The sequence below is a fragment of the Phyllostomus discolor genome, chromosome 4 (assembly GCF_004126475.2).
Source record: "Phyllostomus discolor isolate MPI-MPIP mPhyDis1 chromosome 4, mPhyDis1.pri.v3, whole genome shotgun sequence".
In the NCBI taxonomy this organism is placed as follows: domain Eukaryota; kingdom Metazoa; phylum Chordata; class Mammalia; order Chiroptera; family Phyllostomidae; genus Phyllostomus; species Phyllostomus discolor.
In genome coordinates, this window is record NC_040906.2 from 199,201,770 (window position 1) to 199,228,772 (window position 27,003).

General features: G+C 42.6%; 1 protein-coding gene across 4 annotated transcripts in view; it reads left to right on the top strand.

The window, feature by feature from the left end:
- The window catches only part of ESR1 (estrogen receptor 1), a 365,725-nt gene that overhangs the window by 107,479 nt on the left and 231,243 nt on the right, over positions 1 to 27,003 (top strand). For 2 of the 4 annotated variants that reach the window (XM_036024903.1, XM_028509943.2), the window contains exon 2: positions 14,654 to 15,184. In XM_036024903.1, the coding sequence (XP_035880796.1) occupies positions 14,724 to 15,184 (461 nt within the window). In that variant the 5' untranslated portion in view covers positions 14,654 to 14,723. Of the gene's footprint in view, positions 1 to 12,443; positions 12,761 to 14,342; positions 14,445 to 14,653; positions 15,185 to 27,003 lie in introns of those variants that run through there. The other 2 variants (XM_036024904.1, XM_036024906.1) reach the window with 2 other exon arrangements.

Here is a 27,003-nt window from a genome sequence, read left to right on the forward strand (position 1 = left end):
TTGCCATTTGAGTCCCAAACATTTAGCTGTGTATGAAAGCATCTCAATACCTGGTATTTGACAATCTGCTTCAAAATATTTCTTTTCATTTTTATGAAAGCTGCCATCCTTTTCCCAACATGATAAACATGACTTTGTCAACAGTCTACCACTTGTTTACAGAGGTTTAAAGCCCGATGCTGGATATTTTCTTGTGCTCTACAATGCCTCAGTGGGAGCCATGGAAAGTGGTTTGCAATGGATTTGAAAACATTGTAAAATAGTAAAAACTGGCATTTCAACAATTCATTCCAAAACACACTGGAGTCATAAGTAAGCTTCTGTTTTCCAAGTATACATAGCATGCTTCTGGTGTTAATGTTGTACTCCACACCTAAGGTGCCACTCTGCATGGCTATTTTTTTTTAATCCCCAAGGAAACAGTCCTGATCTGTACCGAATTTCAATGATGTTGTGTTAAGCACACTGTTATTTTGGAGTGGAAGAAAGTAAGCAATTCTTCAACAATAGCACTTTATTTTATCTAAAACCTTTGGGCCCTACAACTCTTCCCTTTATTAAACTTGTTGTTAGCTTTCATGTATTATTAGCTTCTCCTTCTGAAAAAAATAATGGTGGAAGTGAACAAGAAGAATGTGCACATCTTACATGATTGCATTTAATCTTGGCAACATCCCTTTGGGTTAGGAATTGTCCCAACTTTATCAATCTTAAAGACTTGAATTTGTCTAACTTCTCCCAACTCCTAGCTGATAGAGCTAGTATTTGAACTCAGTGTGAAAAGATGCTCAGCCCTGATCTCAGCAAGCAAGTTTGAATTAAAAATACATGGAGATTGAAGATACTATTTGGAGAAACATCAAAAATTTCAAAGATCCACTATATTTGTGAGGGTATGGGTGTTCAGATTATATAGCTGCCATTGAGGACATTTTGGCAACATCTACTAAAATTAATCTTTACTCCTGTGAGAATTGACTTATGTACAATGTTGTTAATTATAGCACTGTTAATAATTATAAAAGATTGGAGAGAAAGTTCATTGTCATTCATGGGGAACTGGTAAAATAAATTATGGTTCTTCTACACATTGAGATAATATGCAGTCACAAAAATGAGGAAGATATTTATGCAGCAAAATAGATATACAAGATACATTGCTGGTGAAAATGAGAAAACATGGCACAAAACAAGGTACGTGTTACTATTTTTAAAAAGATGTAGAAGACAGAGAGCGAGCAAGACCCATATGCACGGAATATCTCTGGAAGAAAACTTAAAGAATGGGTAACATCTGTTGCCTCTAGAGATGGAAATTGGTGGGTGGCAGGGGTAAGTGGGAGATGATTTTCTCAACATGGCTTTGGAAATACCTTGTGAAGTTTAAAACACAAACTCCATTATATACTTAAAATAAATTAAAAATTTAAGTGAAATAAAATTCATAAAGCCCATGGTAGATGCGCAATTGACAGCCAGCTGAATTTCCCTTAGGCCTTTGGTGAGGTTGAATAAAAAATTAACTCTAGAAAAAGGATGCTTTTGGATGATTCTCTTCTTGTCAAACCAATCTGAAAGAGAGGTCTCCAAAACTGATGACCATGCTCATACTGTAGAGTTCAGAGTTAACAGAAATAATTCTCCCCACCAACCCAACTTGAAATCTGGACACCCCATGAAAACGGAGGCATGAGAAGGTTGTGTTGAAGAAGAAGTATCAGTGACTGGGGCTGTTGAAGAGAGCGCTAAGGGAACTGAGGATACACATATAAGAGTGAACAAATTGACTAAGTATTCTTTTCTGCTGTGAGTTTTGATTAGAATTCTGGGTTTTAATTCTGTGACCTATGTTGATCAGGGCTGGCCTGCAAAGACCTTGCAGAGGGGACAGGCTTGAGAGCATATAAGAAAGAGGTAGAGTGTATTAAGGACAGGAAATTGAGGACAGGATGGAGAAAGGGGGAAAAAGTTACATTGTGCACAGTTTAGCCATTTATTAGCATCTGGCATAAAAGTTTGTGGAATTATTTCCTTTCTTTGTCTCTATGTACAAAAAGCTGCTGGGAAATGTCACTAAAATTAATGTCTTTATTTGAGAATAGACCAAACATTTGCCACTAAATTCTTCTAATTTTCTGAGTGATTGTAGTGTTATTCCCAATAATATTTCCAGCTCTTTTAAGAGGGTATGGTTTTTAGGAAGGTTAGCACTTTTTGATTATAAAGTGGTTTCTTTGATGAGTGTGATAGCAAGATGGAAAGGCATTTAATGTTTTCAAAATAGATTCTCTTGGAAATTCAAATGTATAACATAAAGTAAAGCAATTAATTTTATTTGATTGAAGGTGTTCCATTTACAACTTTTTACAATTAACAAATACAAAAAGGTTTTAATGTTTTTTAGTTAAATTCAAATTATATGGATGTAAAAATCAGACCTTAATGAACTGACTTTCAAGGAGTACTAGATGGGAGGTGGACAACTCATCTCTCCATGTTTTGTAAGGCAAGTCACTTCTCTAAACACATTTGTCTCAATGTTTGTAATTTACATTCTTAAACCTTTCTCCCTATTTCTTTATTAATGATTCGATAATGTGAAAATGTTTCGTGTTTTCCAAAGATCTGGGGGTTTTACAACCAAGAGTAGCCCTCTGAGCCACCACCAGTATTATATCCTGATTATGCTGATCATGGCTCCTCCTGAAAGGAGACGGAATGTAGTATCCACCAGGAGAGACTAGGGGTGGTATAGGGAGAATGGTGCATTCTGTATTTGGAGACCCATATTCCAGTCCAGGTCCTCTGAAGTAGGCCTTCTGCAAGTATGACATTTGGTAAGTCTCCTATGACTTTCTGGGCCTCAGTTTTATTGTAAATACAATAAAAATATTGGCCTTGACAATGAAAAGGTCATCAATTCTAATAGCCCATTATGAGGTAAGAAATCTGGGTTGTTCTAGAAAATGTGAAACTCCTTCTAAATTTTTCTCGAAAGCTCTGTTCTGAATTATAGCCATTATATTCACCTTTGTGTGTGTGTGTGTGTGTGTGTGTTGCTATTGAGGATGTCAGTTAAAAAGGCAAATGTGTTATCTCAAAGGGGTTTAAACATTCATTATTCAAAAAATATTTATTGGGGGCCAACTATGCATCAGGCATTGTACTAAGTAATAGACTTGTGACTTGGGGAAAAAAAGTCCCTGTGTGTCTTTTAAAAATTTGTAAGTTAGTGGGAGGATTCAGGGAAATACACTGGAAATTCCAATAGCATGATAAGAAGTATAACTGAGGATTTAAAAAAAGCTATAGGCATTTGTAGGAAATCAAGGAAGTCTTCCTGGTGGCTGTGATGTCTTAAAGGAGACTTGAAAAATGGGTAGGAATAAGTCATGCCAATAAGGATGAGAAGATGTTTCCATTAGAGTTAATTACATATGTAAATATTTAGACAAAGAGTCTAGAGAGTTTGTGGAACCTGAAAGTAATTCAACATGGCAAGCGTACAGCACCTGTGAGAGAGTGGGTGAGAACTCTGGGGAAATGAGAATAATAATGCAAGTTCTTTGCTCTTAAGAAACATTACTCTTTCCACAAGGTGGAGAATGAATAGTGCAAGAGAAAGGCTGTAAGCATATTTTGGAAGAGAAGATAGTGGCCTGGAAATACTAATGATGAAGAGAAAAGGAAGTATACTCCCAATGAAATCTAGGAAACAAAAATGATTTATGACAGATAAACTATAGGGAGTGAGAAAGAGGGTCAAGGCTGAAGGCTGGAATATTTTTTTTTTTGGCTTGCACAATTATGTGAACAGAAATGCCATTTGCTAAGATAGGACACAGAGGGTGAAGTAGGTCTGGGGAAAACATAAGTTAATTTTGGACAAGTTGAGTTTTAAATGGCTAATACATAGTAGGTGCTCAAAAACTGTTATTGAATGAATAAACACTCAAGTAAAAATGTCCAGTGGGTATCTGGAAATGTGGATCTCCTAGCCAACAAAGACATCTTGATTGGAGACTTGTACTTTTAAGGCTGAAGTTTACAGATGAAACTTAGAACCCTGGGAATGGTTGAGATCATTCAGAAGAAGAAGTATAGAGGAGACAATAGGGCATAAAGGCTGAATCCAGAGGAATACCAACACCTGAGAGCAGACAGAGGCAAAGATAGAAGAGGCTGGGTATGAGTGGACATTACAATAGGACTAAACACTAAGGCCCTAAAGGTAAGCTCTTTGAAGGCAGAGATATTTGGTTTATTTTTGGTTGCACTGAATTGTAACTCTCCAAAATTCACATGTTGAAGCCCTAACCTCCAATGTTACTATATCTGGAGATGGAGTCTTTAGTAGTTAATTAAGCTTAAATGAGGTCATAAGTGTGGAGCCCTAACCCAAGAAGACTGGAGCCTTATAATGAGAGAGATCAGCTACCTCCATCATGTGAGGATGTAGGAAGAAGGCAGCAGCCTGAAAGCCAGAGTCCTCAGCCAGAAAGCAAGCCCTCAGTAGAACTTGACCATGCTGGTACCTTGATCTCAGACCTTCAGCCTCCAGATCTTTAAGAAAATAGATTCCTGTTTTTAAGCCATTGACTCCATAGTATTTTGTTATGGAAGTCTGAGCTAACTAGGATAGGACCAAATACTTAGAAATAGTCATGGTGAGAGTCTCCTGGACTTCCAGTCAAGATGGCAGTATAGGTAAATGTGGTACTTGTCTCCTCCCACAACCACATCAAAATTACAATTAAGCTACAGAATGACCATTGTTCAGAACTACCTGGAATCTAGCTGAATGGAAGTCCCACAACTAGCGAATTAAAGAAGAAGCCACATCAAGACTGGTAGGAGGGGTGGAGATGCAGAATGGGCTAGTCCAAACCCCATGTGTGGTATGGTTTAAAATTAGGAGGGATCTCTCAACTGTAGAGAAGTGAAGGGTCCCAGCCCCACATCTGACCCCGTCCCAGGGTTCTAGTGTCATAAAGAGAAGTCCCCATAACCTTTGGCTGTAAAAACCAGTGAGGATTGGGGCTGAGGAAAATGGAGTTGTCTGGAGTACCCGGCAGTTCCTCTTAAAGAGGCCCATGCATGGAGTTACTTGGACTTAATCCCTCTCAGTTGCAGCACTGGGGCAGCAGCTTGAAAGGGAGTAGGGACATAGAAGGGAGAAATGAATTATTTGGTATCAGAGGGAGAACTGGGGTGGGGGGCAACTTTCTCCCAGACAAAAGTGCTGGCAGAAGCCATTGTTCCTTTGATGAGCCCTTCCCTCATGGTGCTGGCAGGCAGGCACCATAAATGAAACTCCATTAACCTGGCACACAATATTTGCCCCACCCTGGTGATTCCCTGAGGTTCTACCCCAGCCAACTTTTGGGCCCACCCAAGTGGTTTCCCGTGGCTTTTCCACGTGAATGGCCTGTCTTGGCTCCTGTATCGGATTTCCCTAAAATCTCTCAAACAGCACAATCTGGTCTCAGTATGCCATGGACTTTTCATGAAGTGGCCCCAGGCCCAGCACTGTCAGCAGCTGGCCTTGGTTTGAAGCTTGGCCTCTCCTGGGTACCTCCAGGCTTAGCACAAGTGGCAGCTATCTGCACAGTGCTTTGTAGCTCATGCTAGGTGGCCCTGGGCAGAACATAGGCAGCAGTTGATCTTGGACTGTACCTCCTAGGAGGCCTCGGAGCCAGTGTACCCAGTGGACGGCTCTAGGCCACGTCAAAGTACTATCTAACCACCTCCATAAGAAACATACTCAAGGGGTAGACTCAGTGGGCACCACAGCCCCACTGAGATACACCCTGCTTTGTGGAGTAGGCCCCTGCATAGCTGGTCTTCTACAGTAGTCAGATTGGTGGTCAGTAGTCACAGCAGTCCTTGAAGCTGATCAGGTTGGAGGTAAATTGCTCCCATTGACACGCCAACAACAATCGAGGCTCAACTGCAAGAAAAGAGTGTACATAACTCACACAGTGGGGGGGTACATTTTGAGTGTTACCCATCTTGGTTGATTAGGGAGGCTGTGCCACTGGACCCTACATGGGACCTACTATATTAGGCCATTCTATAAGCCTGGGAGATGTAGCAGCTCTATCTAATACACAGAAAATAGACACAGGGAAGCTGCCAAAATGAGGAGACAAACATGTTCCAAATGAAAGAACTGAACAAAATGCCAGCAAAAGAACTAAGCAAAATGGAGACAAACATTCTATTAGATGTAGAGTTCAAAACACTGGCTATAAGGATGCTTAATGAACTTAGAGAGAACATCAATAGCATAAAATATGAGCTGTCACAAATGAAGGCGATGCTAACTAAAACGAAGAATACATTGCAGGGAATCAACAGTGTAGTAGATGAATCTGAGAATCAGATTAATGATTTAGAATATAAGGAAGCAAAAAAACATCCAGTCAAAACAGCAAAAAGAAAAAATAATCCAAAAAATTGAGGATAGCATAAGGAACCTCTGGGGTAACTTCAAACATACCAACATTTGCATTGTGAGTTTGGTGGAAGGAGAAGAGAGAGCAAGAAATTGAAAGCCTATTTGAAAAAATAATGATGGAAAACTTCTCTAATATGGTGAAGGAAATAGACAGATAAATCCAGGAAGCTCAGATAATCCCAAACAAGATTAATCCAAGACGAACACACCAAGATACATTGTAATTAAAATGCAGAAGGTTAAAGATAAAGAGAAAATATTAAATGCTGCAAACAGCTGGTTACATACAAGGGAGCTTCTATGAGACTGTCAGCTGATTTCTCAACAGAAACTTTGCAGGCCAGAAGAGGTTGACAAGAAATATTCAAAGTGATGAAAAACAAGGACCTACAACCAAGAAAAGCTATCATTTAGAATTGAAGGACAGATAAAGAGCTCCCCACACAAGAAAAGCTAAAGGAGTTCATTGCACCAAACTAGTATTATATGAAATGTTAAAGGGTATTCTTTAAGTACAAGAAGAAAAAAATCAAGATATGAATAATAATATGGCAATAAATACGTATATATCAATAATTGAATAAAAACCAAATAAATAAACAAGCAAAACAGAAACAGACTCATAGATACAGAGAACATTTTGATGATTGCCAAGTTGGAGGCATGTTGGGGGATTGGGTGAAAAAGGTAAGGGAATTAAGAAGTACAAATTGGTTGTTACTGAGTAGTCATGGGAATATAAAGTACAGCATAGGGAATATAGTCAATAGTATTTTAATAACTATGTATGATGTCAGGTGGGTGTGAAATTTATTAGGATAATCACTTAATAAATTATATAATGTCTAATCACTGGGGTATGCACCTGAAACTAATCTATTAATGTATGCCAACTATAATTGAAAAATTAAAATAATGATTAAAAAAAAAGAACATTTCCTGCTGGCCGCTCCTTCCCCCCCAAAATCCAAAACAAGCTACCGTGAATTCTACAGCTGCATGGAAATGGATTTTCCTAACAACCTTGTGAGCCTGGGAGAGAACCATAAGCTTCAAGTGCGATCATAGCCTTGTGAGACCCAGACAAGAGGTCATGCTTAGCTGTGCCTAGACTCCTGATCCACCAAAGCTGTGAGATAAGAAATATATGTTTTTTTTTAAATGCTGCATATGTGGCATTTTGAGATGTAGCAGTAGAATACTGATATATTAAGGAAAAAAGAAAAAAGGGAAGTAGTCATGGTAAGTAGGAGGTAATCAATATTTTTTGAGTGAATTGAATAAATGAGTCAGTCCTTGGCATGCTCATAAATATATCACCTCCTTGACACAATGCAATTGTAATTAAGGAGGGTGAGAGAAGAGAGGAACACTGGCTGGCATGGGGGTCCCTGGGTGCTTAGGGAGAGTGGGAGGGAGCCAATTATCCAGATGAGTGTGGTGACAAAGCAGGAAGAAAGGCCTCAAAAGGCTCAAAATGTACAAATCTCCTTTTTTTCCCATTTGACTAAGGTTGGTTCTGAAATTGGGCCAGCTCTGTTCTTGGTTGATTACTAACTAGATGTGTAAGTGCAGGTGTGTATAAAGGCCCTCCTTCCTATTAGCCAGGACTATTGGAATCAATGTGCACTTTAAGCACAATCTGGATATTGATGTCTATTGAGAATATAATACCCAAAGCTGGCATTGAGATTCCTCAAGTAAATAACAGATCAAGGGAGAAAGAGGGACACACTGTAATAATAATTGGAATAATTGGAATTCTTTTTATCATGGATGGCACTTATAGTGAAAGTACTTTTTAAATCGTCCTCTGCCGCATGCAATATAAGTACGTTTTATTAAAAAGATTCTAAAATACTTAAAAAATAAGTTTTCCAAGAGAACGTAAGAAGAAAGTTACTAAATTCCATGAAGTTGGTCAATTAAATCTGAATCTCTCATTGCTTCACAGTAAAGAGTAGCCAGTCTGCTTGACAACCAAAGAGTCAGACTGTCTCCATCAAATCCTGGGTAGGAAGCCAGGAAATAGCATCAAGGCCCCAGGTTTTCTGAAAGTAAGTCTTTTGGTTTTGATTCTTTCCCCATAAATCATGCAGAAAATTAGTTTGGGGTGGTGGTAGGGAAAAAAAGGCTGTTTAAGAAATCTGATTCCATTTGGCTTCTCATTAACTTGCATCTTTGTAGACTTAGATACTATTTGATCATGTAAAGCCTGTCATTATTGAAAAGGTCCATGAGTAGAGTGTGAGAATAATTCTGTGGCCTTGAGGGAGCCGTTCTCTGGGAGGGGGGTCCGACTGAGGGAAGGCTAGCTCTGTGCCTTGATGCCTTGGCAAAGCTACAAGCCCAGCACCTGGCTGCTTGTGCCATTGGTTGGACAGGGAGTTTATGCGGTCCACTCTCTGGGCGGGGAGGCAAACTGCATCTACAGTGACAGAAGTCAGAACGGTGGTTGTCTACAGGGGCTAGGGGCCGACGAGAGTGGGCATGAAAGGAACCTCCTCAAAGTGATGGGCATGCTCCGTAATTTCACGGAGAAGTTGTCCTACAGGCACATGCATCTGTGCAAACTTCTCATACCCTGCACGTAAGATACGTGTATTTCACTGCATATACATTTGACCTCATAAAACAGAAATCAAAGGTCATTTGAAAAAAGTCTGCACGCTCATCAAAAGCCCTGAAAACGAATGGCTTGAACTACTTTTAAAATGAGCAGAAACTTAAAAGGAAATTCTTCGTTCGTCTTCTACTGTAGAAGAAAATAGATGGTGTCAAATAAGTGCACCAGGCCAAGCTCCCAACCAGAGCGTTTATAATAAAAATAATAGCTAGACTTTCATGTTTCAATGTGATGGAAACATTTCTAGGAATATAAGCTATTTTGGAAATATTTCCACATTTATTTTTGTGTGTGTGTGTGTTTCTGTTGGAGGAATAATGTTTTTGTAAATGCAAAAGCTTTTAATGGAGCTGGAGCAGAGACTATGTTTGGTCACAGTATTATCTGGCTCTGAAGTAAAAAATCAGGACTCTCTTGTGAATCACACTGCCGAGAATTGCAGGCTCAATCCATGAGATGGTATAAATTTGAATTTTGACTTTATGATCTGAGTCGGTATGAGGAGATGAAGATAATATCTTAGCAAAAACAGCTTTGAAAATCATAGAACACCACATGGCCAGTTAGCTTCTGGAGACAGTTACTCAGAGTGATCTAATATTATTTTATTCTTTTAAGCATTTGGATCAATCCATCAGCCAATCTTCGATGAACTGCTATGACCAGGCCCATTGCTAGGCACTCGGAGAACCTCCGAATTATTTTCCAGGAGCTCCTGAGCAGGATGAGGGGATGACAAATCCAGGGTGGGGCAAAAGTAGGTTCACAGTTGCTGGTATGGAAAAGAATACAGTAATAAATAAATAGCCCAAGAATAAGTTCTGTTTCGCCTACTCACAACTGTACATGTACTTTGGCCCCACCCTGTACAATAATAACTTGAATTCAATGAATAATGTAATAAATGCAAGAGAAATTCCATGGGAGTTCAGAGGAGAGGAAATTCCCTTTGAATAAGAAAGGCGCTATAGATGGGGGAGCCTTGGGGCTGGTCCTTCAGAAAGGTATGCCTTCCGGCAAAGTGGGGGCCAGAGGCATCAGGAAAGCTCTGAGTGCTTGGAGTCTCGTTTTCGTTTGGTTGAAGCACGAGCTACCCAGGGAACAGATGCACTGGACAGGATACATTTATGCAAAGAAAGGAGGGCCTGCACTCTTGGGGAAGTATGATTGGGGTGGAGGGTGGAGCAGGTCAAAGAAGACGGTCCTGAGCAGTAGAAACCAAGGAAATAAAAGGCGGAAGGATCCGGGAAGGATTGTGGGGAGGGAGGAGGCAGAGGGCCCTAGGAGGCTTTCATCGCAGGGAGAAGGACCACGAGCTCTTACACCCTGGAGCTCCTGAAGGAGAGTGATAGAAGAGGTAGAGGATAGATGGCCAAGCTCGTATGCTCAGGAACCGGGAAGCCCTCAGAGAAGACTGTTGAGACTTTAACCTGGGTGACTGCAGGCACAGTGATGCTGTTCGCAGGCCAGGTTTGCTGAGAGAAACACCATGTGTTGGGGCGGGGGGAGAAAATGATGAGTCACATTTTGAACAAGCCAGTGACACAAAGGACACCACTAGAAGGACCCGCCGCATGTGGGTCTGGAGGCACATTCAGAGGTGGAGCTGGAGAAGTAGACTTGACCTTTCTCCACCTGCGAGTACCATTGCGTCAAGGCAGGGCCTATCCCACATGAGGGTGGAGGGGGAAGGTGGAGATGGGAGGCACTGTGAGGCTGATGCCAGAAGCACTAGAAGAAAACTGGCAAGGTGCGCCATCACTGCCACCTCCCCCCAGCACTGTCACCAGGACTGGGGGACAAATCTTACCAAGAAGAGGAGAGAGACTGAGGGAGAGAAAATGTTTACAAAAACTGCCTTTATTGTATTCACTTTGATGGTTAGCCTCAAAATACTCAAAGGTCTATAAGTATATAGAGGAGAAAGCTAGGCTTCTTTATTTTTTGGATTTTATTTTTTTGACAGAGGGGAAGTGGGGAAAAAGAGGGAGAGAAATATCAATGTGTGGTTGCACTCATGCGCCCCCTACTAGGGACCTGGCCCACAACCCAGGCATGTGCCCTGACTGAGAATCGAACCCACGACCCTTTGGTTTGTAGCCCGCGCTCAATCCATTGAGCTACACCAGCCAGGGCAGAAAGCTAGGCTTCTTATCCTCCCTATGTTCAAGAATAATATTTGGTGATTCTCCTTTTCCCCTTTCTTCTTTTTTTCTCCCTCTTATTCCTTACTTTGCCCTCTCCTCTCCTCCCTTCCTTGCACATGCTTGGTGACTTTGGACTGACCTTGAGCACAGGTGGCTGTTGTTGACCCAAAGGAGGAGTTAGGATTCGCCCTGTCACCTGCAAAGAGTAACTTTTTCTTTTCAATCCTTGTCTTTAGTGCTGATGGAGGAGGGAGTTCTGTGCTTGAACAGTGTGATGTTTTAGGTCTTTCACAGCAGGAAAAATCTATTTGCAGTGTGACATCATTAACGTTTCTGTAACTTTTTAAATATAACATTTTACTTCTTTCTTTGTACTGGCCTCCAGAGCCACTCATAAATCTTTCTGTAACTGCATAGGGTCCCAGGGCCAGAGACTGGCCACTCCTGGCATTGTGATTAGTCATTTAATACCCAAGACAATGACTAATGTCTGGCAACAGAGTCTCCATTAGGAGTCACGTGTCCTGGGACCCTGGGCAAAGGCACTCTGGGAACACCCTATTGTTGGGTCTTAGTACCATGGTCAAGGGAGAAGTTGAGGACCAGGTGCCATGTGGGCACCATCAGGAAAGGAGAGACTTCCCTCCCCATGGTCAATGCCAGGACAACCACAAAGCCTACAATCAGTTTAGGATCAAGGTGCCCACCTTTGCCTTATCTTTACACCCCAGCTTTTAATATATTTTTTCATATGTTTACAGAAAGCAGTCAACTGAGCTATTCATGGAAAGGTTTGTGGGTTTGGTTAACGAGGTGGAGGAGTATTGCATTTCAGCTGGAAACACATCCCTAGAACGCCAAAACATTTATTCCAAAGTCTGGTTTCCTGGTGCAGTCGGAGGCATGGTGATAGTGTGTCCGTTCAGAGACCAGGGGCCGGGGCCAGCAAGGCACTCGGTCCAAGTGTATCCCAGAAGGCTGTTATTGTTAAATTATATTCTTTAGGAAAAACCACCCGTGTCATATTTTGTAAACTTGATATCCATACACTTTTTGACTGGCATTCTATTTTAGCCGTAAGCCTATGATTTATTTACAGCAAGCCTGTTTTCTCTCTTGCTTAGGATGGCCGAGGAAAGCACGGGTCACTTTCCAGGCTCCAAGGATAGGAGCAAAGGGGGCTGGAGGGTTGCTTCCCTCCAAGAACACTGACTCGGGCTGTGCCACCCTGCTCCCCGTGAGCAGACAGCCGGCTTCTCCTCAGTCCTCTCTGCCATTCATCCAGCTCTGTGCGGCAGCCCAGCTTCTGTGTCTGCCGGGAGGGGGCTGCCAAGTGCCCTGCCTACTGGCTGCTTCCCGAATCCCTGCCACTCCACACACAAACACATCCACACATGCTCTGCCTCGCTCACACACAGACCCACACGCACATGCGAGCACGTTCCTTCGTTCATGCTCACTGTCCTCAGCTCTTGTCTTCTGCGAGCTTATGGAACCTTTCTGGAAAGACGCTCTTGATCCAGCAGGGTAGGATTGTTTTGATTCCTCTCTTTGCAGCTTTAGCATTTTGAGAAAGCAACTTACCTTTCCGGCCAGTGTCTGTATCCTAGCAGGGAGAGAAGGATTTGCTGTTTTCCAGGAGGTTTTGTGTGCATCTTCTTTTTGCTTGCAGGACTTGTAGGATTCTTTGTGTAATTTCTATATAATTTGACAGGTTCAGATTTGTAAAGAGCCCTATGAAGTGCTTTTGCATGGGTTTAGAAGAGACATTTGAAAATTGAAAGTGTGATTTACGGAAACGAAATCATCTGCAAAAAAATTGCTTAGGAAAGTAATGGTTGCTGGCCATAAAGAGAAATATCTGTGATTCACCTAATGTGGTTTTAACCCTTTCTTTGCTTACAACCTATAGTTATTGATGCCAAGTTCAATTTTGGCTTCACATTGAATCAGCTACATCTGCATATTGTCTCCAAGTGATCTGCCTGTTCTCATAAGAATTAGGTAAAATGAGCACTTATTAGTATACAGATATCCAAAGGTATTACCATTAGTAACATATGCCAGGAACCTCTTATAATATTTGTCAGGTACTATGTCCGGTATTTGGGATAACAATTAAAGCAAAGTATTAATAGTTGTATCAGAGTCTATTAGGCTGGGGCAAAGGAAGTTTTTTAGAAAGTATAAACTATCCAAGAATTATGGGTACACAACATCTTTTGAGATATATATGGTGGATTCAGTTCAAAACTTTTCTCTATTTTTTTTTTCATTTGGGTATTTGATTCTGCATGTCCTTGCCCATGTGAACTGAGGGTCCAATTTTAGGATTAAAGAGCAGAATTGCATCATTGCAATTTAAAATTTGTGGGTTAGACCAAGAGTATAACGTGATTGCCAAAGATGTGGTAAATGACCTGAGGTTACCTTTTGTAAAAAAGGGTCACATTTCATACTCCGTTTTCTGAAGTTTTGGTTGCATAACCTGTGGAAGGCTCGAACACTCATGTGCACCTACCCAGAGGTTTTTGGAAATCATCAGTCACATGAGAATTCCTAATGGGAACAAATACAGTCCTGTGGCCCAAATCAAACATCCAAGTCGCGCTAGGAGACTTGCAGAAGGTCCTGGCTGGAAGGGACCTCTTTGGGAGAATGTTGTAAATGAGCAAAGTGAGGCCCATCAGCATTCTACTGATTATAAAATACAGCTCTTCCTATATGAACACCTTGAATTTCTGCCCCTCTTCACCACAGATGCCTCCTGTCCCTCCGTGCAGCTGCTAAATATAGCCGTCTGTGGCTGGCTGCATTTGCAACAGCACACCCCAGTCTATCTCCATGTCTCAGTTACAGAGTGGTCCTCCCCAGGGTCATTCTATGTACACACGACGTATTTTCAGCCAACGAGGAGAGTGAATCCAACAGTAAGAGACAAACAGAGATAGACTGGAGTCTGGCACCGAGCACATAAGGCGGCACGTTAGAGAAAGCCGGCCCCTGGATTAACCTTCCAAGTTCATTTCAAACACCGTCTTCTCTGGGCCACCTTTAGGAAATCTCTTTGCGCCCCCCGCCCTCCTGCAGTGAAATCCAGCCTCCATCCAGCAGCAACAAGTAAAGTAAAGTTCAGGGAAGCTGCTCTTTGGGGTGGCTCCAAAAAACCGAGTTGAGCCCGGAGTGATGTTTAATCCAATGTCAGTGCAAGGTAACAGTCCTTGGCCGGCTTCCAGCACCTTTGTAATGCTTATGAGCCCGGGAGATCCGTACTTAAGGTTGAAGACCGGGAGCCCAGGAAGTTGGCTGCACTTGCTCGCCTCTGGCCGCAGGGGTCCAGGGCACCCCGGCTCAGGGACGGGTCTCGGCGGGACATGCGCTGCGCCGTCTGTAACCAGGAGGACTGTCCTCTTCTTTCAGGTGGCCGGTCGGCTGCTGAGCCCTCTGCTGTGCGGAGAGACGGTTTGCGCCTTGCCCGCGGCCACTAACCATGACTATGACCCTCCACACCAAAGCATCCGGAATGGCCCTGCTGCACCAGATCCAAGGGAACGACCTGGAGCCCCTGAACCGCCCGCAGCTCAAGATCCCCCTGGAGCGACCCATAGGCGACGTGTACGTGGACAGCAGCAAGCCTACTGTCTACAACTACCCCGAGGGCGCTGCTTACGACTTCAACGCCGCTGCTGCCGCTGCTGCCTCCGCTCCCGTCTACGGCCAGTCCAGTCTAGCCTACGGCCCTGGGTCCGAGACGGCAGCAGCGTTCGGTGCCAACGGCCTGGGGGGCTTCCCTCCGCTCAACAGAGTGTCGCCAAGCCCCCTGGTGCTGCTACACCCGCCAACGCAGCTCTCACCCTACCTGCACCCCAACGGCCAGCAGGTGCCCTACTACCTGGAGAACGAGCCCAACGGTTACGCCGTGCGCGAGGCTGGCCCTCCCGCATTCTACAGGTACCTGCTCCGCCTGCAGCAGCACATCGGGGTGGCGGCCGCCGAGCGCCTGGTGGGCGGGCGGGGGGGAGGGAGCCAGGGAGCCCGGGGGAGGCGGCAGGCCGGGCTGGCACCGCGCAAACAGCGCAACGGGCCACCGGCAGCGGATGCGCCACCCGAGGGCTAGCGCGCAGCCACACCCGGGGTTATTTGCGGATCTCGCGTTGAAGAGTCAAGTTCTCTAGCCTGGCAGCTTAAAGGAAATTTAGTTTTCCACCGCGCTGCTGTCTGCTGGAGAGATCCGAACCCCCGCAGGCTTCCTAACCAAGCAAATATTGGGAAACCTGACAAAGCAGCAGTTACTTGTGGGGAGAAACACCCCAAAGCAAATAAGCACAGGGTGGTTTGAGTCCTTAGTAAATATCCCGCTTTGGTATTTAAAGCTGGAGGCGCTTGGGGGGTTAGGGGCGCTCAGGTCCATCTATCTGCCATCTATCTGTCTGTCTCTCTGTCTGAAAATTTTGTTTCAATGTACTCGAAATATTTCCTTTCATCTGGAATTTTGAATTGCAAATATGCCCGTGATGAGATGATGATGATGATGATGATGATGATGATAATTTTTTGGTGGGCGGAGGGGGCGGAACAAGTCCTAGCATTCACTGTCCTTCCAGTCCATGCTCAAAGCTTGGTTGAACTGCACTCCTCGGAGATCAATAGAGGAGCTGAATGGGTCCTGAGCTTCCATCTTCTCAGCTGTCTAGCCGGGTCCTGCTGGAGCAGGTTGCTGGTGTGTGACTTACGACAGCCAAAACTTTACAGGCTTCCTGTCAGTTGGAAACGTGCTGCACTGAGGCACGAGTGTTTTTGAAATACCCCCCTGCTAGCTGTATTGTATTTCATGCCCGCCAGGCCAAAAATGCCCCACAGTGGCTTCTGCCCGTCTCAGCAGCTGTAGAAGAAGCCTTGGCAGTTCAGGACCCACAGGAACACTTGTGACTTAAGTGACAAATGTTTTGTGTCCTTATTTTTTTTTTCCCTAAGTAGAAAGAATACTTTCCCACTCCCCTCTCCCTCCCATTTTCCCTTTGATAGTTTCTTCCTTGTCTTCCTGATTGACTTGGGGAGGGCTCGGGTGGGTGTTTCTGGTGAATAGCTGTGCCCTGGCCCCCACCGACAGGGATGCCCCGGAGAGCCTGCGGGAGACCTCAGGGCACCCACGTGGCCGGGTGCTGAGTTAGGCACTGCCCGACTGTACACTGCTGTCTGATGGGCCCGCTCCCTCCCCTGGACCTTCTACATGCAAGCCGTACACCGTGTTTTAGCCCGAATTCTGTTTCCAGAGATACTTTTATAGCAGAAGAAAGAGGAGAAAGGTGCAGATTGGCCCCGGAGGATTCTGAAGGGCAGGTTCTTGCAGTTTCTGAACTTCCTCAATATCCTTCAGCCCCCTCCGTGGGGGTCTGAGCATGGCATAGTCACACAAGTTCAGCCCAAGCGGTTACGTAGAAGATAAACAACAAGCACAACTTCAAAAACTTTAAAATTAACACAGCTTTTCAAATTCATTTGCCTTGTTTTCATAAAGGGTTAACATGAAAAGAGAAAAAGAACTTATTCTGCCCACTTTTTAAAAAAAAGTGGTGTTAGAACACAATGTAACCATCACATCAAATTCACACGCGTTTTTAAGCTCCCTAATGGGAAGGAAGCCACCGCTACACTGTCAGTTCCGTAACCTTACGATGGACTCCAGAAACTATTTTCTTTTCCATTAATTTTCAGTTCTTTTATTGCAAATTAATGCCACTGAATTTCAATGGGCACTAATGAGAGTGCTCCTTGGTGGATTATTTACTGCCTTGCTAATAATTGCAAAGTAAGTATGGTCAAGGAAGAAGAGGATCACACTTTATTCAAAACTGTTCATCATCCCAGAGGCAAATAATATCACTATAATGGGCTCCACCTTAAACTTTTTGCAATAGATGATATTCAGATATTTTTAGAATCGTATGAAAAATGGTATGGAACTTTTTGAAAAAGTAAAATAATTCACACAAGTGGGATTCTTTGTGGGAATGCAGTTTTAGGGTGTTTTTTTTTATCCTTTGTAGTTTATTTCCCGTAACATCCTTCTTCTCTTGTTTGAGTTTTGCCTCTTATTACCCAGGGAGGGAGAAAAATGTCAATGCAAGTGTTTATTTAATATTATTATTAAATGTTGTTTAATATTTCCCCCTTTTAATCTTCCTGTTTGTATAACACTGGGTCAGATAAAAGAATTGATTAGATCCTGTTAGGAAACTTTAATTTTCTGTAGTAGTTATCAAAAGTTTTGGGGGCCAAAAGCAGTGTTTTCAAACTGCTTTTTATGACCTGGAGGTTCACAAATTCAGTTTAGTGACTCTAGAACATTTTTTAAATGAATAAAATGGAAAAGAATATAATAGAGAATGTTTGAGTGTATAATATTTAGTAGGCTGGGTTTTGTTATCTGGAAAATTGTTGTAATTATACATGCTTGTGTGTAAAATGTATGTCTGACTGTGAGTTGAGGCCAAAGAAATTTGAAAGCTATTAGCCTAAAATATGTTCAATGGAAAACAAAAAATTCAGGCAAGTGCCTGGTTATTTTATCTGCACAAACCAACAAAGCTACTTTGATTCTCTTTATTTGATTTCACTCCCCTCCCCATAAATTACTTGGTGTCTTTAGGTCAGTTAGATGAAGCTTTACTATTGAGAATTTATGGGAAGTTCACATTATCTATCATACGGACGCTATGGTTCTGTTGGCCACAATATTCAGGCATATCTGTGTATGAAGAAATGTAACAGATAAAACTGCCCTGGGCATATAATAAGGTGGGAAACATTGTCACATGTCCCAATCAATTACTAAGAGGGAATAAATTTAAATGTAGGCAACTGTGACTTTGAAAGATATGTCTGACCTACAAGTTCATGATGAAGGCAACCAACTGGGAGTCATCTAGTCCTGGGTCCCTTGTTAGAGTTCAAACAGCTTAGGAAAGTTGGAATGAACTAAAGTTGAACTTAATTATATCCACTGTGATTTTTAAAATTCTAAGGAGGTATGTAATGCTCCATGCTTATTTCAGTTTTGTTACTCAATATTCTTAAGGGGTAAATATTACCTACTTCTCCAAATTACTCGACAATTATACAAACCTTCTGCATCAAAGTCAGTGCCTAATAATTTGTACGCTGTGGCACTGGCCGCACACAGGTTTTGAATGACTGGTTTGTCCACTGGCGACCACTCAAAACTGTTTCTTCACTTTGAACAAGGCTCATCTCTAGGAAGCGATTTTAATGGCTAATTTCCAAGTTTCCAATATTCCTTTCCTTCTGTTCTGGTGAGATTTTAGCACCCTTTCTTTCTGTTCTTACGTTTTTTCATTTATTGAAATTGTTAGCCTTTACCCAGCACATTGTGTTGGTCTAAGAAGAGCTCAAGGAGCCACATTTCGCCTCGAGAATGAGTGTGTTTTCAGTTGAAACCGGAGTCATATCTTCAACCCCCATTTCATTTTCACCTACTCCATGTGGCTTGTGCCTGTTCGGTAGAAAGCTCCTGAAGGATAATTGGCACTTATTCTAATCTTTTTTCTCACAGCCAGTTAATTTGGGTCCTCAGATGATTTTTGTGAATATATTTAGGATATGATGTTCATATTCAGGAAATATTCAGGTTTAGCATTTTGGTTTCTTAGTATTGCAAGGGCATAAAAAAGGCAAGAAATTGATAACAATAGATTATCAATCTATTAGATCTATAGATTAACAATCAGATCTATGGGCAGGGACAATAGATTATCAGGAAAAACTATAGAAGTTGTCAAGCGTTCTGTTAATGATAAGGCATTTGTAATTTTGTCGAGTGAGAGAGTAGGTGTGAAAGAGGTATATAAGGTGTCCGTGCATTCAATATTTCATTATTTCACTCACACACTGGTAACTGTTCTGGTACTTTTGTAAGATAGAAAATAGCAGGGGAGGACAGATTTAAAGTGGTCAGGAGTTTCCACTACAAATATAGATTAATGATAATGTGCAATCATTGTCTTTGAAAGCCAAATTTATATAAAATCTTTAGCACCATTTGCAACATTTGTTTGCAGCCTGGGCTGTCATAAACAATATTTATCTTGCCCTAGCTGGGTAGCTCAATGGGTTAGCGCATCATCTCGATATGCCAAGTTCACTGATTCGATTCCCGGCCAGGGCACATAGGAGAATCAACCAATGCATGCATGAATCAGTGAAACAGCAAAATGATGTTTCTCTCTCTCTCTCTCTCTCAAACCAATAAATAAAAAAACTAAAAAAGGAATATTTACCTTATAGATACATATCTAAAAAGTCAAAACCCTAATTGTGTGAAAAGAGTTGTGCACAGGGAGACGTATGGACCTTAATTTTGTTTTTTCTAAAATGCAGGCTCAGCACAGAAATAATAGATCTAACGCCTCCCCGTGACTTCAGTATTATTTTTAATGTAACTTTTGAAGAACTCAGTAAAGCTCAGCGTGCTGCGTTCCCCTCTTTCTCAGGAGATGCTAGATGGGTGGAGGCAAATAAGTCATTGAGTTTAGTTCCAGGTCTCGGTTTGCATATCGAAGAAAGCAAAACATAGTAGCCTCAACTGTTCAGTAGCAAAATGTATACACCACAGAAAGATGCTGTGTGTTTTCCAGAATACTACAGCCACTCGAAACAAACTCGCCAAAGCGAAAGTGTAAGGGATTTCATAGAAAGGAGGCATTCCATCAAAGTCATCGAGTAGCTTTATTTTATATTTTAAACTCTGCCAATGAATTGGCGGAGAACGTTGTTTTAAAAGCACTGGGTCTGAGCTGTTCCCTACTTCATCCCTGACACAGACCCTCGGGCCGTCCTCTGAGATCTGAGGATGTGAGTGGCCTAGAGGTGAAGGGAAGCACCTTCCTGGGATTCCCCATCTAACGAGGGAAGAAAGCGTAACTCCTGAGTTCTGCACCTTAGAGACTGTTAGTAAGAATTATGGGGGAAAATTGGCCATAATCAACAATACTTTCAATTATGTGTGTATGCTTAGATCCTATTAGAGATAGGAAAAATAGAAAACTATTTTGGTCTCAAATGACAAAATTCTGTGTAGTTTAGTAAAGTAATAATTTCAAAAAGCTAGGCCAAATAAGAAAGGGAATGAACTGGCACGTGTAACTGATGTGAGGGTGTGATGGTGGAATCCATGATGATGGTGGTGGCGGTGGTAGGGGTGAGGATGATGATGGTGCTGGGGATGAAGATGGTGGCAATGAAGTGTTGGTGTCTGTGTGGGTGGGTGGTATTTCTGGATGCTGGAGAAGTTTATCCTATACAGAAATCAAATCCTTTAAATGTACTTCGCTTTTTTTGTGGAGCTATCATTTAAGCAAATTGCCAAAAACTTCAATAATGATATTATCAATCATTTAATACCATAAATTGAATTGGTAACTAATTGCTACACAGAAAATTAAAAAAAGAAAAATCCAAACAAGCCTGGATTTTTTTCCCTCTGAACTTTTAGATGGATAAATTGTATCCTCAGCTCGCTTCTGTAACATCTACATTTTACCAAATGTGTTGTCATTAATGAGATAGTAGGCTACTTTGGTCATTTTCTACTTTCTGGAATTACCCTTGGGGAAATTATAGTCCACTTAAAGTTAATAAGGTTAATTAAGAGACATCCAGGACTAGACATTCACAAATGAGCCCTCAACAAAGTCATACTCAGCTATTCTTTCTGAGAGTCCCCCACACGCTGTCAACCACAAGAACAGCGAAGCGCCTGTCCCGTTTAGTCTCCGATTCTCACCTCCAGCTCGGAAGCTGCAGGGCTGTCTGGTCCGAAGTCCCCCCACTCCACTCCCTGGTGGCAACCCAGCCCGCACTCCCCCACCGGCTCAGTCCCCCACTGTTCCCACACTGTGGGTGTGCAGGCACTGCGTCCTGGGCAGCTCTCTAGGCAACTGGGCTCACTTTTCTGATGTGAAGGCTCTGGATTGCTTCTAAGACCCTTTAAACTCTTTTTGGCCTCTTTTTCCATTTCAGGCCTTTTCTTTTCTTTTCCTTCCCTTTCCTTTCTTTTCTTTTCTTTTCATTTTAATCACTCCATCTGTATTCCCAGACATCTTTTCTGATTTATTTTTCATTGACCTGTTTCATCTTTCTTTCTTTTTTATTAAAGAAAATGGATTTAAAATCGGGCTCAGCAGAGTGCGTACCCAGCATGGGTTAGCAGGTGGTGTAAGAAGATGCCTTAACATTCCAGAGCAGCGTTAACTACAGGAAAAGTTTCAAGGAATGATTTTTTTCTCATCTATAAGCATAGAAGCTTAAAGTAAAACCAGACAGAAATCTTCACTTAGTGGATTTTCTTTGACACCTCATTCATTCATTCATTCATTCATTTGGCTACCTTGTTCCAAACTGTGTAGTTCATCAGTGGCACGGATGAAAGAAAATGCGCTTTTATATTCCAAGCCATTGATACATCAGTGCTAGCATTTGGCATCCAGGAAGCGCTATGACATGAATGGGTGATGTCCTAGGGCCTCGTCCCTCTGCAGGTGGACTTGGTCCGGAGACAAGTGCTGTCCTGGCTGCCACTTCCCCCTGGGCCGAGTTTCAGGGCCCTGAGAACTTGCACAAGGCACTGGAAGCTGACTGTAATTCCCCACCTCGTTAACAAAAACACTCATGTGAAGTGTAGTAGGCATATCCATGCTTTGTTTGACTTACATCTTGAAGGTGTTTTAAATGGTGTTTTTTTTTTTTTTTGGTAAAGTTTTCTCATCGCAACACTGTCATTGACATAGCTGACTGTAAGGGTCCTGCTGGTCTCCTAGGCTAACTGTGACTCCTGCTTTTGTTGTTTTGAAGACCTTACAAATGGTTGCACTTATTTCGGCTAGAATATTTCAAGCAAGTCATAGAGGAAGGATGTGCATTCCAGTTTGAGTACAAGAGGCAATTTAGTTACATTGAAAAGTTTTTTTTATTTATGTATCTGAAGACAACGTGTGGGGCTAAAGGCGGTTTTGTTGATTTGTAGCGGGAGGGGCCCTTAATCCCCACTGGCCCAGAGTTCTTCATGCCCAGCACTGAGTTTCTCTCAGCCCTCAGTGGGGCGCATGGCCCGTGAAAGTCCTGACGAGCTGTTTGTGGGAAGACTGGCTGCTGGTGGCGGGCAGGAAGCACCAGTTAGACCGATCTGCTCGGGCCTCTTGGCTGGGAGAGAGGCCATTTCAGGATCTCCAGATGCAATTGGAAGAAGGTGGGGAGTTTGTGAATCCCCCCTTCCTACTTAAAAATGAAAAGAGAGAGAAGGACTCCCCAGGGATTGCCAAGTCCAGTCCATCCTTATTATTTTCAGATTCTGTATTTATCAATTTGCTTACTTTGTAAAATTTATTTGTAACCCTGAAATCAATACTTACAATACTCCTTTGGTCATTCGCAGACGTGCACAGGGCAGTGACAAATCTGAGTCACCAGCACGCACGCTCCCAGCTGAGGTCAAACCAGGTGACGCTCTGCCTTCTTGCTTCAGCTCCTACTGTGAACAAGTGTCCAGTTCAGGGTCTATTTAAGGCCACTTTATCTTTTTGCACCTTGTGCTCTTCCTCGGTGATTTTGGTGTTTAGAAATGACCCCCACATATAGTGCCGAAGTGCTGCCTAGTATTCCTAAGCACAAGAAGGCTGTGATGTTTCCTGTTGAGAAAACACATGTGTTAGATCAGCTTCATTCAGACATGAGTGCTGTTGGCTAGGAGCTCAATAGTCATGAATCAATGGTATATATTAAATAAGATGTCTTTAAACAGAAACACACAGAATAAGGCCGCTTATTGATGGGTTGATTACAATGTTATGCCCAGAGGCTCGAACCCTATATTTCCCCCAGGGGCAGTGGTTCAGTATTCACTAACTCAGTGTTTGTGGCCACTTCATCAAACACGGAGACCACCAATAATGAGAAGTGATACATATAATAGAGTGATTACAACACCAGTTGGGAAGCCAGACAGCTTATGTTTCTGGTTGACTCCTGCCTAGTTGTGATCTCTGGCTGAGCGTGCCTCAGTTTACTTACCTGTAAAACGTCAACCCAAATAGGACCTACATCTTCTGGTTGTTGTGAGGATTGGAGAAGTTTATAGACGTCCAGGGCTGAAACCATGCTCGGAACGTATGCTAGAAGACCAAAATGAAGCAACAGTAATAAATTCCAAATAAGGGACAAAACCAATCAATGCAAGGAGCGAGGGGCATTAAGAGCTGTGGACTGAAGTGGTCCCAGGAGGGAGGTGATTGAAACTGATGTAAGTGGTTTATAAAGCGGCTCAGCCATACAAAGGGCAGGGAGGGAACCTCTGTGCAGTTTGGGGAAAAGGCACTGGGAAGGAATGAAGGGCGAAACGCTAACTTTTATAGCAGATCTACAGCAATGAATTTTCAACCCACGTGCCACATTAGCATCCAGGACGATTTCACAATCAACCTGATGATTAAAAAACTACTGAGACCTGAGACATGGCTGAGGGTTTTGATCATTGCTCTGGGTTGAGGTGGGAATAAGCAATTTAAACAGAACAAAACAAAACAAAACAAAACAAGAAATTCCCTGGGCTTTTTTCCTGTGTAGTCCACTGATCTGCAGTGGGACCGCACTCCTCTAAGTGTGACCGCATTTGATGTAACTTTTGGACACAAAGCTGAAGGAAGTGAAGAAGCAAGCCATGTGGACAGTGAGGGAAGAATGCAAATAAAAAATAAATGTGATCACCTTTACTCTCCCGCTGACTACGTATCTCATTTTCAGAGATGAGGTTGTGCAGTTTGGAGAGGTCTGAGCGGGGCTCAGGGGTTTGCTGCGCTCTAACCCCGAGGAGGGAAACCCAAGCCCAGGTCTGCCTGGCTGCAAGTCTTGGTGTTAATGAGCTACTGGGTATCAGAAGCAGAGGGTAAAAGGAGCACTGTGTAGAAAGATGACAGTAACATTGATTTCTGTTCCTCATCTTTCAAAGTAAGATTTGAAGTATGCAGTTGCAATGACTATTGGCTAGATACAAGGAAGACAGATTGAAGAATATGAGTCTGCAGACTTTGCTATAGGATAGGAAGATGAAATTAGGAGACAACCTAAAACATGGATGTAAATGCACACCTAGGCCAGATTAGCTTGCATGGTTTAGGATTTTGTTATGTGCTTAGATAAATAAAGGTAATTGAAGCCCTTGGAATCCCCCCCACCCTACAATATGGTTCTCTTTCTTTTAGTTTTTCAGATAGTTGCCACATCTCAGATTCCATTATTGTTTAGGAAACTTTAAAACCCTAAGTATCAGTACACTTTATTGATTGTACAAAATTTCCAGTTGTGCATTTGGAAAGTCCCTTGAAATCTTTAACATGGAGGACTTCATTAAAGCTCTCTTCATGTGCTTCTCTGTATCATGAAGTATTTGCATAATTATTCCCACAAATAGAATGTGTGCTATTTTTAATGCCCCCCCCCCCGCTTTTGCATTTTAGAAGACTCATTGATTGATAAGGGGGGCAGACATGTGGGCATTCCACCTTGGCATGCAAGCTCAGGGCACAGCTTGGTGAAACTTTCCCACATTGCTCAGTTCTCCAGACTCATGTGACTCTGCCCGACACCAGCAGCTAAAAGCAAGCCTTGGAGGTCTTAGAAACGTGTATAAATGCCACTTACAGGTACAAAGTGAACATGGGTCTTCTCCAACACTCACGTGACTTGAAGTCCAGGTTCCAAGCCCCACAGGATGAGGGACTATCAACTCACCAGCCCAAGGCTCTTCAGTTCTTCCTTTTGATGTTCACCAGTTATAATCCATGAAACCAAAGTTGCTTTTTGATAAGGCATCCAACCCCCTTTCTAGGAAGTCTGCATTTGACATGAGGGGACAGCTAGCAGAGTCACCAGGTAATTTGTAGGTGCACTCACAGGTTCTAGTGTTTTCATGCTGGACACCGCAGCTCACACAGATGCACGGTCAGTCGCTTTCTAGCACATCTCAAGAATGCAGACAAGAGGTTTCTGCTCGGACATCTCTCATGCTATCCTCTCCTTTCTCTACACCTGGCCCACTCTCTGTCATTGCTGTGATAAGTTCCTTACCAGTTTATCGGCTTTTGAGCTTTCAGACTCCAATTTTTCAGTTTCCTCCCAGAGCATACTTGATGTACCAAAGTATGTGTTTGAGCTGGTCCTTCCTCTGCTTTTTAAAGAAGCCTGCTGTGGCTTCTCATTGCTCACAGAACACATGCATGGCCTGTAGCGTGGTGTTGAAAGCCGTCCTACTCCTGTCAGTTCCTGAAACTCTTGTTCAAACCTTATTGATTGATTGATTGCATTTTTCCTATTACCATTTAACCCCTGTATACCCCCCACCCTTCTGCATTCACCACACAGTTGTCCATGTCCATGCGTCCTTTTAAATGGCGCTCTGCCACTCTAGCTCTTCAGTCCCTCCATCTCTTACATGTATCGTTTCTTCCCTTCGTGTCCCATCTCTGTTAGGCCAGCTCTACTCAGAAGTCAAGGCTCAGCTCGAATGCCACCTCTACCACAGAAACCACTGTAGAATGCCTTTCATTCTGGCTGTAGGTAGATTTGTCTTCCTTGTCTGTTTAATAGATTCTATTAGTTTCATAGATAGAAAGAAGTAAATGAACAGATTTTGTTGATTAATGTACAGGCTCACTCAGCAAGCTCTGTTGACTCATGCACTGACTTACAGTGTGGGCACAGAGATTAAACACTTTATCGATCATGCGGTCACTGATAGATAGTCCAGTGAGGAAGAGGAGCAATGTGGAGACAATTACAGAACAGGAATAAGAATTGTGATAAAGCCATGACCCGTGCGGCTCAGTTGGTTTACTGTCGTCCCACAAAACAAAAGGTTGCTAGTTTGATTCCCAGTCAGGGCATGTGCCTGGGTTGCGGGTTTGATCAGGGTGCATACGAGAGGCAAACAATCCATGTTTTTCTCTCACATCGATGTTTCTCTCCCTGTTTCTCTCTCCCTCCCTCTCTCTCTAAATATAAATAAATAACATGTATTTTTTAAAGAATTGTGGTAAAGAAGGAACCAGTGGGGACACAGAGGAGGGGCACTTAGTGAGATGGAGGGCCTCCATCTAGGATTCTGAGTTCCAAAATGATTTCATGGAAGGAGGATTTGGCCAGGCAAAGAAAGGCAAGTAAGGGTTTGAAGAGATGCTGAATCTTAGTCCCTGGTACTCCCCACAGTTCAAGCCCAGTTCTTTGGATGGAATAAATGCTTAGTAATTTATATAGCCACATTGCTGAATTAGCAAAATATGGGCACATTGTTAAGAATCAGAGAAATAACTTTAATGATACCAACTGCTAGTATTTGCTGAGCATAATGCACCAGACATGGTGCCCTACAACCTTAAATAATGGTCTTGGTGGATCCTTACACCAACAGTAAGGGCTGGTATTGTTATCAGTCCCATTTTGTGGGTGAAGAAACTAAGGCTCAGAGAGGGGAAGTGACTTGTCCAAGGTCATACAGACAATAATGAAGGACTCAGGATTCTAAGTCTAGAAGTTGGACTCCGGAGCTCGTTTTAACCCACTACATTATGCAGGAAAGTTGATGGGATGTCTTACATCACTTGGCAGTTGGTGTGTAAATTCCTTGCGGTATCTTCATATTTACTTGTGATGATTTATTATTTTTAACTAATTTTTAAAAAGTATAGTTTATATTTAATATTATT